At 48.6% G+C, this 16,487-nt stretch overlaps 1 protein-coding gene and 1 long non-coding RNA gene across 2 annotated transcripts in view; both read right to left on the bottom strand.

Moving 5' to 3' along the window:
• TRAP1 (TNF receptor associated protein 1) overlaps positions 1-12,365 on the bottom strand; it is a 54,317-nt gene extending 41,952 nt beyond the window's left edge. The window contains exons 1-4 of the mRNA NM_001287295.1: positions 12,209-12,365; positions 3,641-3,808; positions 1,566-1,648; positions 44-184 (exon numbers count right to left, since the gene is read on the bottom strand). Of these exons, the coding sequence (NP_001274224.1) occupies positions 44-184; positions 1,566-1,648; positions 3,641-3,808; positions 12,209-12,299 (483 nt within the window). The 5' untranslated portion in view covers positions 12,300-12,365. The remainder of the gene's footprint in view (positions 1-43; positions 185-1,565; positions 1,649-3,640; positions 3,809-12,208) is intronic.
• Positions 5,613-10,701, bottom strand: LOC132244627 (uncharacterized). The gene is made up of 2 exons (XR_009456297.1): positions 10,074-10,701; positions 5,613-9,781 (listed from the first exon to the last, which is right to left on the bottom strand). It is a non-coding gene; the product is annotated as an uncharacterized LOC132244627 (long non-coding RNA).
• Positions 12,366-16,487: the final 4,122 nt, after the last annotated feature.

The raw sequence follows: 16,487 nt of genomic DNA on the forward strand, positions 1-16,487 counted from the left end.
AGGTGATATCCTGTTCCCTCTATTGGGAAAAGGAGAGAGGTACCTGAATGGTGATGGTTCCCTTTCCACCATCTGTTTGCAGGTGAATCTCCATATCTGGCAAGACCTTCCCTTCAGACATCAGCTTATAACGAAGTTTTTCCAGAGCATCATTGCCATTCGAGATCAGCTCCCGGATAAACACCTGGGAAATGACATGGTCACAGGCTGCAGACTCCATCTAGCCATCAATAACCCCAACAACTGCCTGCCCCATTTGGGATGAGCTGTCAGACCAGAGGTTCTCATGCCCTAACAAGCACACAGATTCAATGCTCTGGGTGTAAAGAGCATCATAGTTCAGTAATATTAGCCAAGAGTGCCTGTGTAGAGAACAGTCTACAACAGGGCTTGTCAAACAGGGATGTGTGTATTCCTAGGGATACATGAAAAGGTGCTAGAGAGCATGCAGGGGCAGGAGGGGTCAGAGCGCTGCCACCCACCACCCCACATAGCCATCTCCCAGGAGCAAGGCCAGGGGGGCAAGGACAGCAGCACCCCTCTGTGGGCCACACAAGCACCAGCTGGCTGGACATGGGTTGCGGCAGGGGGAAGGAGCCTGCACTCGGAGGCTGCCACTGCCATCCACCACCCTGCACTGCTGCCCACTGCCCCGCACACCACTTTCCCACAGCTGGTTGTACATGCAGCTCCATGGGCTGCTGATGGATGGTGCATGATTGGCAGGGTGCGAGGCCCGTCAGCAGCCTGTGGAGCTGCATGTGCAACTGGCCATGGGAAAGTGGGGCACAGTGGAGTGGGTGGTAGTGGCAGCCACGTGCACATCCTCCCCCCTGCTCCACGTCTGGCTGCCACCACCAGAAGGGGTACACTTCTTTAAAAAGGTTGAAAACCCCTTGTCTACAGTATGCCAAGTGATGTTGATTCCAGAATTCCATAGCACATTCCCAATGGAACCAGTGGGCCCAGTTATGCCTCTGTTCCTGGCCACGGATGAAGCGTATAGGTAGACCCCTATCAAGAAGGAGGAACACCGCCTCCCCAGCCACTGCAGTGCAAAGACATACTTCTCCCAGGAAAGGTAAACTGCCTTCTAACAATCACTGTGTTTAAAATGCTGTATTAAAAACAAGAGGAGAAAAATGACTGGTGATAAAAAGGGGGAGGTTCTCCACACACTATTACTAGGGCTCCAGAGGTCTTGACTGCTTTAACGCCATCATGCTGGAACTCAAGAGAGAGAGAGTGCAGCAAGCAACCAACTCTTTTTCTCTTTTGACGCTGTGTAGGTTGGCTTGTCTAAAATTTGTTGCTAGAACAGACAGTTGCCACAGCCAGAATAGACCCACAGTCATCTGCATGTATTTACACGTGAAATTAGAAATGCATTCTAAAAGACTTCAGTGGAAGCTGTGCACTTGCTCAGACTGGCTTTCCAGCAAATCCCAAGCATGCATTCCCACTGCAAGGACGGTGTCCGATGCTGCCACATAAAAAAGTCACACAAATGAGCCTTCACAAAATGGGAAATTCACCAGCTCCAGAATGATTAGCACGTGCCCTACCTCTTTCTCAGAGTACAAGGAACGAGCAACAATGTCCAACAGCTTCTTTGTCTCAGCCTGGAACTCATGTTTGGAGGCTGCACCTAGAATTAATCACAAACACATCCCAGGGCATTTCACTGGAGTTCCATCATAAAGGACACAGCCCTTCCCAGTACACATCACCCTCCCAGGGCCTCTGTCTGCGTAGGGATATGGGCAGCCATGGCTTCGGCTGCAACTACAACAAAGGTGCCAAATGATTCCAAATAGGAGATAAGTGTCTGCCAAGTGGGCATCCTACCTCCAGGCTTAGACCCGAATCACTGCTCACAAACTGCAGAGTAGCCAGCAGATGATGTGTGATGCAAGGCTTGATCCCTGCCTGTCTGTGTTAGAGCTGAAACAGCAATTTAGCCATGAAAGACAATGTCTCACATCCAAGCTCTGGAGCCATCTAATCCCCAAGTGCCACAGCTTTCTTTATGGCTCATCCCCTGTACCCTGTCCCTCTAAATTTTATTGCCCTGTGCCCTACCAGACAGGAGTCCTCAGTGCTGTACCAAGTCAGAGCAAAGAAAGTTCCCAGAGCACAAAGGAACTATCTGCACACACCACAACCCAAGGACTTTCACAAGCACGCTACACTCCTAGCTTCAAAACTGGCATAGAGTAGGTGTGTCAAAGTTATGGCCTGCAAAACTCCCTTATCCATTCCCCAGTGATACTCCTGGGTCTCATAGTTGACCCACTCCAGGATGTCAGCCACATGTCACATGGGTTGTGAACCAACTAGGGAATATGCTGGATCCAGGAGGCTGGGGTGGGGGTGGTGCTTCCTAGGCCCAATGTAGCCATACCATTTATTCAGCCAGGAGGACCAGATGAGTTTGATGCAGAGTAACCAAAGCATTATGCAGCTCTTAGCTAGGGGCTGCACATGCAGCTATTCTTGAACTAACCCGCCAGAATGGCTATAGCAAAAGGAGATAAGGCATTTCAAGAACAATGCTTCCACCAAGAGATTCTCTTTGGGCCTCTTAAGGCCTGACTTAGGGCCCTTCCAGCATTAGAGAATTCCAAAGACCCTGAGCAGCAGATTTGTGTCCCATCACATGCATCAGAGCCCAGACAACAAAGTGATAGGCATCGAGGACTGAATCCATTAAGAGTTTTGTAGTCCTATATCCTCACAAACAGCATAGAAAAGACCATGAAATGCCAAGTTAAGGCAAGCTAAGGTACTATATAGCGCTCAGCCAACTCCCTTTGCTTTAAGACAACTCTCCTTGGACACAGACAAAGCAGTTAGCTCCAACAGGCATGACAAAATCATTCCAACGTGATCTCTATCATCAAGAGAAATGAGCTGGTCTTGCACAGTCCACTTTTTTTTTTTTTTTTTTTTTTTAAACAGCAAGTGTAAAACATGAAGCCATTTTGGAATCCAGACATGTGCGCGCCCACGTACACACACAGTCTACCCAGCACATCATACTGCAAGTTCCTGCCATGGTGAAACTGGAAATATGCACATATCATTCCTGAGAGACTTTGCTCCCCAACAGGTTCTCACACTATGGGGGACACCAAAAAGGCAGAAGTCTGAATGTGTTCTTCCTTATGTTTTTCACTCTGTAAGTAACTGTGTAACTAGAGGATCCCTTGTGTTAGTTTGGGCGATTTTATTTTTTGTTAGGACACCTGAAGATCTTGGTCATGAAACCCCAAGCCTTTATCTGTACCACATCAACAGTAGCTTATTTCACCTAAATCTTGAAAAGGAACAAATGGTCTGCCCCAAAGACCATCCTGACTGCAACATCCTTCAGTTCTGAAACCAGTTAGAAGTGTCAAGCAAACATGCTACCTATCCTTTTTATGGCTATAGGGGTACAAATCAATCTATCACCAGATGAAGAGATGACAGACAGCTGCATCTCTCCTTCAGAGGCAGGGGTTGCTCCTGGGTGACTGCTCCAGGCTCCCACAGAACACTCACCCTCCCATGCAGAACAGAGGACAGTTTTCATTGCATCTGCTCTGCCCAGACTCCACAAAACTTCCCTATAAAGATACCCCTTGCCCATGCTAACCTTTCACATTCTCTGTATTGCTGATGATGGTGTGCAAGGACTCTTCATCTTTGTTCTCAGCAGCCTGTGTGCTATAATTCCGCCCAGTGAGAACAGCGAGGGCAGCCAGGTTGTGTTGGGGCCTTGGGAAATTGAGTGCTGCTCTCTGCAAAAAGGTGCTCTCTCTTCCTGGAAGATGCAATTCAAGAGGTGTTAGTGTAAATGACAAATACAAGTGACAGGAAGGCTTACATCTGACCTGAATGATAGTTCTCAAGAGAAGAAAGCACTTTGCTGTATTTCACAAGTTACAGGGTGAACTTAAGACATTAACTCTGGTGAAAAAGTAAACTACCACAACTTCACCAGGATTTTAAATCAAGCTAAGAACACACCTTTTGTCATGTGAAAAGAATATCCCACAGGGACTACCCAGAACCACCTACTAGATCTCACTGATCAGCACATTGATTCATTCCAAACCACTGCTCTCTGCAAGTACCTTTTAATCCTGCCCATTCCTTACCCAAAAGAAATTCCATTCCCAATTTAGCCTTCATGTTTAAACATTTAAGTTAATTTATTGAAGCTGAAAAGTCACCCCTTAAGATTCTGCATTTAATTAATAGGCAGAGAGGTTCCAGAATTACCAGCACATGCCCCTCTTATCAGTTGGGTCAGGGATATCCATCACTCTGGGATACCACGTACAGTAGACTGAGAGCAAGCACTGCTTTCTGAGTGACCAACATTATGAGGTGCCAGATATGCCCCCATTCAAGTGCTGCTTTGGTCTCAACCTACTTAGCTCATATACTCTGACAGGAACGCAGCCCAGGCTGGTACAGATAAAGGAAAGAGTTGACAGCCATTCTGTACTGGGAACAGCCACCCCCCAATAACTTGAATTCAGGCTCTATCCCCATTCCCACCTTCCCCATATTTCCACCCCAACAAGCTCTGCAGCCCAAATGACATCTGAAGACACCTGGAAAACACTTGAATGGGATGCAGACATCACCCAAACCTAGACCATCCAGCCTCGTCCTTGGATATGGCTGCTAACAGATCAGGGACTTTCCAGTACATAAGCTGAACTGCTCAGAAACACTGCAGCCACATACACAATAAATCTAAGAACTTGAGTCTGCTGACATTGACCTCCTTTGTACTAAGATTTTCTGTATCACATCTCTTCCACATGCCTCCAAGGGGGAAACCACAGACCACAGTGACAGCCTACAAAGCAGCAGCATCTAGATATGTGACAATCAGGAGCCACAGAGGAAAGCTGGGGCTGTTAAGGATATGCAGTGTAGGGGGATCCAAGGAGGGAGCTTTTCCCTCAGCTCTTGAAACTCATAGGTAGTCTCATTAATTGAAGAACAAGTCAGTTGCTCTCGGTTTGATAAGGTGGTTGCATTAAAACAGTGGTGCTCAGCCTTTTGGCCCTGCAGGCTGGACAAATGGTGCAAGGCTGGTCCACAGGTCAGATCCCTCACAGGGTCAGCACATGGACTGGGCCTATGATGTTCCAGCCAGACCACTCGCTGCCCTGACACATTGGGCTCCCCACAGGTGCAGAAACATGCCAGCGAAGGAGTGGCAATTAACTGGCACCATGCCCCTGCCACCAAATTTCTGGACTTTTGGGAAGCCTGTCAGACCAGATAACACAGCTCCAAGGGCTAAATCTGGCCTGTGGGCAGAGCACCCCTGCACTAAAGCAAAAGCAGTAGCAGTTAATGCTAGAGATGTAAAATTTCCAGAAATTTTTAAACCATGGAAAAATGGAAATTTTGGGGAAAATTTAAATATATGCAATACTTATTTTCTTAGCACTGTTTACATATCTAAATTCACTTTGCTATTTTAAGAACATAAAATGTATTACATATAACTTGGTTTCCTCATAAAATTATCATGTTTGATATATTTATTAGATTTAAAAGTATAGTTTATTCAGACAATAATTACAAATTTACTAATTGAATTTACTTTCAAATGTTTTAATTTTTTGTTACAAATGGAGCTACAAGCTGCTGAACTCTAACATCTCTTAGTTTTTGCCAGTTTATGAGAAGCAGGCAAAAATTAAAGTTGAAAATAGAAGAAACCATCAACATGGAAGTTATTATGTATTCTGGACTTAGTCTCCTCCACAGTGTCAAGCAGATATAGAAAGTACTCATTTTTAGAAAAAGAGCTGAGAAAAAAGGGGAAAAAAGCCCCAACTCACTGAATACAAATTTTGCTATGTGAAACTTTGTCTAATCAGTCTCATTTTCTGAGCTACCACTACCAGCAGTTTCTGCTTCTTCTGATACTTTATCATCTTCATGAACTTCTGAAAACTGAAGGTTTGCCTGGATTGAGACAAACTTCTTTACTCTTTCACACATTAGTTTATTTCTTGACTTGGTGTGAGTATTTCATGCTGCAGAAGATGGAGGAATCTGAAGCAGGTGAGAAGCAAGAGGAGTCAAAGGCTGTGTCATACAAAGCCCTTGCCATCATGTTGCTGGAGGGATATGCTTGGCAGAGTTCTAGACTGCATTCCTGGACCAGATACCTGAAGATGTTCTGTATTCTGCAACTTCAGAAAGTACGTTGCTGTGAGGTTTTCACCTACTGCCCTGTCTAGGGCCTCCTGTAGTATAGTCTGACTCTCGCCTGCCACGTCTGGATTAATTTCGATATTATTAGTTGGGAGGTGTTATTGCTGCAGTAGGACACTGGCAATCTATCTAGATTCTTATCTGTGCCATGCTCTCTCCTTTGGCTCTCTCGGACAACACCCACGATTTCTATCATCAACTCAATCCAAGTCTTATATGTGTTGAACAATTATCTTTATTATTATTATTATTTTTTTTTTTTTTTTTTTTTTAACATCCACAACCAGTTCATAGACAGATGGATTGCAGCTATTTCAATCTGTTTTATATACTTTTAATTGTCCCCTTGGAAACCTTTTTTTGGTAGAATCTTATCTTTATATTGTTGTATATTACTTAAGACAACTACTGAACCATTTTTAACATAACAGGAAATTTTACTTTCAGTTTCTTTTCTTCTTCTTTGATGAGATCTTGTCTCACTATGCCCTTCAGGGCACTCCCATTTCTTTTCCGTAAGGGTGGGGAAGTAGCCATGAGTCAGACTCGCTCTTCCCTCAAGCACTCCTGGAGCACAGTTAGTCTCTATTAATGTCAAATGAAAAGAAAAAAATGAACTCAGCTTTTGTTGCACCCAAGGAGCTTCCACGGCTCCTCCCTTCTCATGGTTTCTCCCGACTTTCTTCTCTTCCTTGGGACGATCTGAGAGTCAACTTAAGTCTCCAGGGACTCCCAGCTTACTCCTCTGGTCATGCCCTCTCCATATGCAGGACCGGTTCCTGAGATTCTGCCGTCCCAGTAGTATTCCATGGTTTCTCTCCCTTGGAGCCTTCTTTCGCTCTTCTCCCTTCCAGTGTGCCATACCGTCCCACGCCAGGCTTTTCAATCCTCAAGGAACAGCTGCTCTGGAAACAGCATTCTCCCTGCTCGATCTCTTTCCCTGTTTGAAGTATTTAGTTTTTAGCCGGTCCCTCTTTACACTTTCCAAAAACAAGTCCTAAGCGTGTTACTTTTGTAACCAAGTCAAATGCAGCAGCAGTGCTACTTCACTAACATTTCTGCCTTTGAATCCTGGATCCAAGAGATTTGCAGCAGCATGAATTGATTAGCAACAGAATTCTTCCCATCTGTTAATAAAGTCTTTCACTTTTCTCTTTTTTACTTGTAAGCAGAGATACACTTGGATTCTCAAAAACAGTTGATTTTACCTGGACCATTTGGTAAGGAATGTCTGACAAAAGCTCACTGTCTGATTGAGATGCGGTGATTGCTGGAGAAATTGGTTTTAGAATCTTCAGGGAGTTCTGCAACTAAACCCAGAAGACACTGTCATTAAGTACAGAGTTCCTCACACTTCTGGTTACTTTAAGATCCTCAATTAGTGCTTCTTGAAGCACTTGTTTTTTTAGTAAACTTCCAAATGAGATCACCACTCCACCCCATCTAGTTTTACTACAGAGTTTGAGTGTCACTATTTTATTATTTGCATTCTTTTCTTCCTGCTTCTTCTTAAAGACAGCAGCTACAACATGAGTAGCTTTTACATGATTCAGAACTTCTTTTGCTCTTCTATAGATCTTTTGCAGAGTATCCAACTTCATGATGTCTTTAAGAAGCAAGTTTAGCCCATGGGGTGCACAACCTATTGTAGTAATATGTGGATATTTATTCATTATGATCATGATCTCCCATGCTGCTTTCATGTTACTTGCGTTGCCAGTCAGCAAAGCAAATACTTTACCATTCCCAATCTTCTGTAAGACTTCACATATCTTACTACTGATATACTCTGCAGTATACCTGTTCCCTCCTGTTTCAATGCTTCTGTGATAACACCTCAACCAGTTTTTTACAAAGTTTATGATTCCTTCTCCCCGCACATTTGTCCATCCATCTGTAACTACTGCAAGACACAGTGTTTTGTTGATTATTCTTTGCACGGACTACATTACATGTTCATATTTTGACTCTAAAAGAGGCTTGCTCAAAGAATGTCTGCTGGGCAAATGGTATGATGGTCTTAGTAATTTAAAAGCTTCTTGCCAGTCTGCATTTTCAGTTTTTGACAATGACATCCCAGAAGAATATATTGTTTTTACAAGAGCTTGGTCAATTTTTTCCTGATCTTCAGGTATCATCTTGTCTACAAACAAAGCTATTGAGAGTCTTTTGTATTAGGGGTGCACCGGTAGAGATTTTGGAGGCCAATATTTAAGGAGATATATTGGCCGATAACGATCTGATACAGCTACCATCAGGTGGTAAGTCCAGTGTGCTGGAAGAGGAGTGGGGGAAGGAAGGGGCATGAGGGGGAAGCAGATCAACACCCCCCCACAGTGCAGGAAGGGGCAGGAGCAGGCGCTGCCCAGCCAGAGCAGCTAGAGGGCAGGGTGCAGAATGGCGAGACAGATCGTGGGGTGGCGGCAGCTCCCACTACTGCTTCCACCCCAGGAGGGTGGAGCCTGTGCTCCCAGATCCGTGCGGTGCAGTGCGGGGCAGGCTGCAGCATAGAGCTGGAGCTGTGTGGGCTCTGGCAGTACTGGGAGGAGGCTGTAGCCACCCCAAATTTCACCGCAGCTCCGCTCCTAGCCCCATGCCACTACCCACCGCAGCCCTGGCTGAATGGCCTGCCTCCACCCAAGTGCCAGGAAAAGCCGTGGCTGCACTGGGTGGCGGGCTGGGCTGGGAGTAGAGCTGCAGTGAAATCTGGGGTGGCTGCAGCCTCCTCCCAACACCACCAGAGCCTGCTCCAAGCCCAGTCCTTGGCCAGACAAGCCCTGTGCAGTGCCAGCTCCACCCTGCAACTGCAGCCCGCCCCGCACCGCACAGATCTGGAGGCACATGCCCCCTCACCCTCCCAGGGTGGAAACAGCAGCAGGAGCCACCACCACACCATGAGCTGTGGCTCTATCCCACATCCCTGTCCCCCCCCACCCTGCCAGTGCCTGCCCCTGCCCCCTGCCTCACACCTCAGGGGGTGTTGATCTGCCACCCACAACACTCTCCTACCCTCCCCCTCACCTTCTGACTTGCCAGCTGGAGGAAGCTCTCCATGCTGCTGGCTCTGCTCTATGCTCCACTGTGGCTGCACGCAGCACAGGCATTTATCAGCCAAATTATCAGCTCCATTGGGCCAATATCTGATATAGGCAATTTTCTTTATATCTGATCAGTACCAATATCAGACCAATGCATTGGTGCATCTCTATTTTGTATAGTTGGTTGCAATATATGGTTACTTGAGGATGTTGATTGGGAGCAGCAGCAGAAGCAGCAGTAGCAGATGACTTCTGGATCAAGAATGTTGGAAAGAGCTACTTGCACTTTCACCATCATGATCTACCTCCTCCTCATTTACACCTATGAAGGACTTTTTAATGTCTGCAGGACACTTCTTGCATACAAGGATGTGTCTGGTAATCCTAGTAGCATTTGGAAATGCATATTTAATTTGACAGTATTTGCAAATCACTTTTTTTCCCCCTCAGAATAACTTGCAGTGTAGAAATGCTTCCATATGCTAGAAGTTGCTCGCACCATTTTGCTGAGGGAAAAAAAAGAAAAAAAAAATGTAATTTAGTGGCTCGCTTGCATATATAAACACTAAGCTACAGCATGTACAAATTTAGTAATGGATGGAGGAGAAGCCTCCTCAGAGTTAAATGTGAACAACTTCCTTGCCCTGCAGGCCTCGCCTCACTGCTAAGGTTGGGCGAGTTGTCACAAAACATCAGAATAGTAGGAATTCAATTATGAATGACATAAGTTATGAAAATATACTAACGCAGCTAAAATTTAGTTGAATATACTGAATTCAGCAAAATTTAAACTCTAACCTTTCAATAAAGAAGTATACTTTCAGCTCCTTTGTGCAGCTTCTGTATTTCTGTGGATCTCAACATCACAGGGCCAGGAGAAAGCAGGTTCCTTTCAACTCCAAAACCTTTAGACTTGCTCTGTCTCTCCTCCTGAGGCTTTTGAGCAAGCAGGGCAATAAGCTCCTTGTTTCTAATCTCTACAGGAATGAATGGATGCTGCAGCCAGTGTCCACTCCCAGTCCTTTGAGGCCTAGTCAGGAGGACAGGAACAGATCCACCAACCTCTAGATCAAAAGTCAACAATAGAGGAAGTCCACAAGCAAAGAAAGCACTGAATCTCTCTCTTGTGAAAATGGCAGCGCCCCCTGTGGGCAGAAATGCATCTTGCTCTTGCATTGGAAAGTTGTACTGTACTGCTTGTCCTCGGTGTACAGGAATTGTAATGATCTGATACTTTTATGTGAGACTATTACATAGTTATTAGAAAACATTTTTGGGAAGTAAAGGGTAGCAATATATGAACACCTTAACTTAAACATTTTTTTCATCATTCTAAAAGAAAATATTTCATAAGAGGTTTTTTTTTTAATTTTTCCACAAATTTTCCAATTTTTCCAGGAAAAAAAGTCCTTGGAAAAAAATGGGACAAACATCCCCCCTTCCCCCCCCCATTTTTTCTGTCCCCCCGCCCCCTTTTCACATCTCTAGTTAATGCCAGAGTGGGATTACTGGTCTTCAGATTTCCTCACCAGGCAAAGCCAATAGGGGTTCAATTACTTGCTAACCTAAATAATATCTCCCTACAGAATCCATAGCATAGGACTTTCACCCACTAACTTATAGGACCCACACGGGAAAAATACCCACAAGGCAACCCTGCATTCTTTCCTATTCCCTACAACACATCTTCAAATAGGTCATCATCTCCTTTTCCAGTAGATCAGTCAAGAAGGCTTCTAACCTTCCCCTCCTAAGAAACTATTTAATGTAATCAATACACATTTCTAGCTACAATCTCTTGTATAGATCATCAACTAGTGTTTTGAGCTGTCTCCATGGTACTCCAAACTCTGTAAACCTGAGACTGGTAAAAACAGAACCATTAGACCATGCCCCAGCAGATGTTTCTATTGCAATGATTCTCAAACTCCCCAGAATTGGGATTTCATTGTTAGGCACAGTCCAAACACACATGAACACATGGCCCACAAATGACAGATTGCAGCCTAGGACACTAAGCAGTCTAGTTAGGAAAATGGAAGGACAGAGCTCAGAGCAGGGCATTAAATGGGAACAGGTCCCTATGCAGAAAGACTTTTTAAAATCATCTTTGTAAAGAGAAGATACCTATACCAGTAAGTTTGGTACCCAAAGTAAAAGAAAGAAGAGGGCTCAGAAGTAAAAGTAAGAAGAGGGCTTCTCTTTATAAAAGCTGTCCTGCCAGGAGACTGGTTTCATTTTACAGAGGAGGGAGAGGTCAGGTTCTCTTTAGACTAGGGAACAGTGTAACAGCTCCAGTACCACAGACTGAGGCTGGGTTAGTATCAAGTCTATGGGAGGAAGTTGCCAACGACAACATTTGAGCTTCTGAAGTTTGAAGTGAGGATGTGCAACCAGGGAGCCAAAGGGGCAGGGTCCGGCAGGGTCCACAGCAAGCTCCTCCCACAACCGCTCCTTCTGCCCACAGCGACCTCCAACAAGAAACCACCCGTGGCTCTGGGAGCGAGCCGGGCTGGCGAGCCGGCAGTCCGAGGCAAAGCAGCGCCTCGCCCCGCAACGCAACGGCAGGGGGCCAGGCGCGCTCCAAGCAGCCTCCCTCCTCGCCTGCCAGGCCGGAGCCCGCCCCGCCGCGTCCCCGTCTCCCGCTTTTAAGAAAAGTCAGATGTTTCCGAGCTGCTGCCGCCTCCGCGCCCGAGCGCTTCCCCCGCAGCGGCTCCCCCTGCTCCGCCCTCGTAGGGAACAGGCGCGCGGGACCCGGCAACAGCACAGGGACAAGCGGGGGACGCCCTGGGGCAGCACGAGGCAGGTCGCGGCACGGCACGGCCGGTGGGGAACAGCGCCGCCCAGGTGCGCTCGGGACAGCTCCCCGCGTGGGCCCGTGCCGGGGGGGTCCCCGCGGCAGCTGCACCCGCGCCCTCCCCTCCCGCCTTCACCTGCCACCGGCGCTCGAGCCGCTGGGGCGCGCCCCGCCCGCAGCAGGGCCCAGAGGCGGCCCCCCCGCAGCAGCAGTAGCTCCCCGGCCATGCCGCCAGTCCCAACTCCGCCTGCACGCGACGCGGCTGGGGGGACTCGTGTGGGCGCGGCGCGCGCTGATGGCGTCACAGCGCCCAAGGAGCTTGAGATGGCAACCGCGAGGCGTCACGCTGAGTCACGAGGACAGCAGAGGCCCCGGAAGCTCCCGCCCGGGCGCACGAACTGCCCCGGCTCTCTTCGCGTTTCAACCTTCGCAGCCCATGATACACCCGGGCTGCGCAGGCGCAGTGTGGGAAATTCAGTGCCGCGCATGTGCACGACTGAGCAAGGCGCTGTGCCAATGCTGTGCGACCTGCGGTCCCGCCCCCTGCCCGCGTGTACCCTGTGGCCTCTTCTGCCGCCTCCAAGAGGGGCACGCTTTTTTTTTTTAACCACTATATTTCGTGTTCAAGGGCAAATCAGCCAAATCAGTTCCAAATCGTATGGATTGAGCAGGCAGAGCTCAATCCTTCTAAACAGCGGGTAGCTACACTGGCAGTCTCCACCTGCCATCCACCAGTCATCCGTGTGCACAGCGCAAGGGGCTTCTGCTTACCAGCACACCCGCACCCTGTGAGAGGAGCCTCCGCCAGTGCAGATGTGCGCTTGGCCTGTGCCCAGGTGTGTGTGCACACGTGCACCTACCCATGCACACACTGAAAGGCTCCGCTCAGGCACACGCACACAGCATGAAACAGCAGTTGGGTGTTTCAGGCCTTGCCGCCCACCCACCCTCTGCCTGTGGCCTGTTTTACTGCGGAATGTAGTTTCTGTGTTCGTTAGCACCTGTGAAAACTGCGTGTCCAAAGCCAGGTTAAGAGGCAGGGCTTGAATTAACTGGTGTGCTGCCAACCCAGCGCTGCTTAGGAATCAGTCCCCTCCCAAGCCTGAATTTCATCTTCCCCTAGCATGTTTTTTGTTTCTGCTGCATCTGTAAAGAAAACTTTCAAGACGAAAGTGTGGGTGTCACTGATCGATGCCTGCCAGAGATGCATCTGCAGAGACCTTAAAACGGGCGGGCAATTATTTTGGGCGGAGGGCTGCTTACCCAGTTTTGGCAGGCTGTGGAGGGCTGCATGGGTAGCCCTGCCCCTTGACAGGTGCCCCGCCCCCTGGTCACCATCTTGGAACCAACGTCCAGATGTCTTGGGACCAACGCCCCAAGGCCGGCACCGGTGGGGCCCAAAGCGGGGCACAGGCTGGCAAGGGTCTGAAGCCGGGTTGGGCTACACCAGCAGGGAGAGGGAGGAGCTGGCCCGTCTCCACAGAGCCCCTGCTGGCTGGGACCCCGAGCTCCTGCCACCGTGCTCTGGGCTCCACCGGCACTGGCCTCAGGACACCGGTGCGGGCCCTGTGCTCCCGCTGGCTCCCTGCCCACTCACACCCAGTGCCTCCCAGCTCCGCAGTACAGGCGGGGGGAAGCACACAGCCCCAACCCCCTGCTCGCTGGCAGGGAAGAAGCTGGTGCTGAGTGTGGGGAAAAGTGGCCCCTCACCTGCCCCAGGGCCGGCGCCCCACGTTGCAGGTGCTCACAGCCCACGCAGGGCTGTCCAAAGCAAGCACAGGCAGCCCCAGGCAGGCTGCAAGCAGCTGCAGCGTGGGGCGCTGGCCATGGGGCCACTTTTCCAACGCTCAGCACCAGCTTGTTACCCGCCCCACTGCCAGCCTAGCAGTGGGGACGGGTTACAAGACGGTGCTGAGTGGGGGGGGCAGCCCCTCCCCGCCCCATGCCCAGCGCCCCACACTGCAGCCGCTCACAGCCTGCCTGGGGCTGCCTGTGCCTGCTCCAGACAGCCCTGCGTGGGCTGCAAGCGCCTGCAGCACGGGGCACCGGCCATGGGGCAGGTGAGGGGCTACTTTTCTCAGTGCAGGGAAGAAGCCGGGGGAAAAGCTGAGAGCGGGGGGGAAGCAACCCCTCCCCCTCCCCACGCCCAATGCCTGGTGCTGCAGGCACTCACAGCCCGCATAGGGCTGTCCGGAGCGGGCACAGGCAGCCCCACACAGGCTGCAAGCAGCTACAGCACAGGGCACCTGGCATGGGTGGGGAGGGGCTGCTTCCCCGCCCCCGCGCCCACTTACCTGAGCTTCCCGCACCAGGGCAGCCACCTGCTCCCCGCCCAGAAACCCTGGCAGGGGCTTCTGGCTGGGGGTGGGGCCAGGTGGGGCCCCGCTATTGATGGAGCCCACTGGGCTTCCCTTGGGTCCTACTGCCCTTGGTTCCTGTCATATTTTACAGGAACCAAGGACAGAGAAATATTAATTTTCCAAATTTTTTTAGGGGCCCCACGGGCCGGATAGAATGGCTTCTCGGTCCAGATCTGGCCCGCAGACCGTATTTTCCCCACCCCTGGCCTAAAACAATGGCTCGGTGTGAACTGCTCCATTCATTTCTAAGGATGCCCTGTACTGTCAGCTATATTAACCCATCCTGCACTGAACAAAGCATGTTAAAGAGGAGGAAGTCTCAAGCTAAGGAAGTACAGGTTGGATGAATGAACTGTAAGGTGGATAGAAAACTGGCTGAATTGTCGGGCTCAGAGGGTACTAATCAATGGCTCAATGTCTAATTGGCAGGTGGTATCAAGTGGAGTGCCCCAGCACTGGTCCTGGGGCTAGTTTTGTGCAAGGTCTTCATCAATGACCTGGAAGATGGCATAGAGTGCACCCTCAGCAAGTTTTCAGATGACACCAAGCTGGGGGGAGTAGTAGATATGCTGGAGGGCAGCATTAGGATTCAGTGACCTAGACAAATTGAAGGATTGGACCAAAAAGAAATCCCATGAGGTTCAAGAAGGATAAGTGCAAAGTCCTGCACTTAGGATGGCACAATCCCATACAGCAGTACAGACTGGGGCCTGATTGGCTGGGCGGCAGGTCTGCAGAAAAGGACCTGGGGGCTACAGTGGACAACAAAGCTGCATATGAGCCAGCAGTGTGTGCTCGTTGCAAAGAAGGCTAATGGCATACTGGACTGCATTGGTAGGTGGGTTGCCAGTAGGTCAAGAGAAGTGATTATTCCCCTTTATTCAGCACTGGTGAGGCCACATCTGGAGTACTGTGTTCAGTTTTGGGCCTCCCACTACAGAAAGGATGTGGACAAATTGGAGAGAGTTCAGCGAAGAGCAATGAAAATGGTGAGGGGGTGGGAGCACATGACTTGGGAGGAGAAGCTGAGGGAACTGGGTGTATTTAGTCTAGAGAAGAGAAGACTGAGAGGGGATTTGATAGCAGCCTTTGGGGCTGAAAGGGGTTTGAAAGAGGATGGAGCTAGACTGTTCTCAGTGGTGGCAGATGACAGAACAAGGAGCAATGGTCTCAAGTTGCAGCAAGAGAAGTTTAGGTTAGATATTAGGAAGAACTTGCTCACTAGGAGGGTAGTAAAACACTGGAACAGGTTAGCCAGAGAGGTTGTAGAATCTCCATCCTTGGAGGTTTTTAAGATCTGGCTGCTTGACAAAGCTTTGGCTGGGATGATCTAGTTGGGGATGGTCCTGCTTTGAGCAGGGGGTAGAACTAGATGACTTCCCAAGGTCCCTTCCAACCCTAATTTTCTGTGATTCTATATTATAAAGTCTGGTTCCACACATACTCAGTGACTGTTAGCAAATAAAAACCTAGGATTCCAGACTAGCCCAGGGATTGACACCTCGTTCAATGAGCAACAGAAAGGCTTTATTTACTACAAGTATTTAAAATCAAGTCAAATGAGCCCAAACAAAATCAAAGTCCAGTAATTAGCTATAAGGTGATGATTTCTCACCAAACAGGCGACAAAGAGGTGGTCTGTTTCTCTTCAACTTCTCGAGTAAGTCGGGTGCATCAGCAACTGGTGTCAAAGAGATTTCTCACTCTTGAAGCGTGCACGCTGGTTGCTGTTTTACTGCCTTTTTATACCCTTAGTTTAGCATCTTCAAAGCATTCTTTTAGTTGTGTAAATCAAGAGAGAGTCCCAAGCAGTAATTGAAAGGAAAAACCTGCTTATTACTGGTTATGAGAAATTTCCAATTTGAAGGAGTTACCTTCTTCAGTAACAAGAGGTTATCCAGTTTGGAACATATTAAGAAACTGATTAACAGCCAGGAAAAACATACTAAATCAGGAAGAGGCATCTATCATATATAGATAATGTCTCTTCCCGCACATAAACATGAGTTAGTCGCAAAAGATATATTTGCCATACTAATTAATCAAGGATAGACA

The sequence above is a fragment of the Alligator mississippiensis genome, chromosome 13, assembly GCF_030867095.1.
Source record: "Alligator mississippiensis isolate rAllMis1 chromosome 13, rAllMis1, whole genome shotgun sequence".
NCBI lineage: Eukaryota > Metazoa > Chordata > Crocodylia > Alligatoridae > Alligator > Alligator mississippiensis.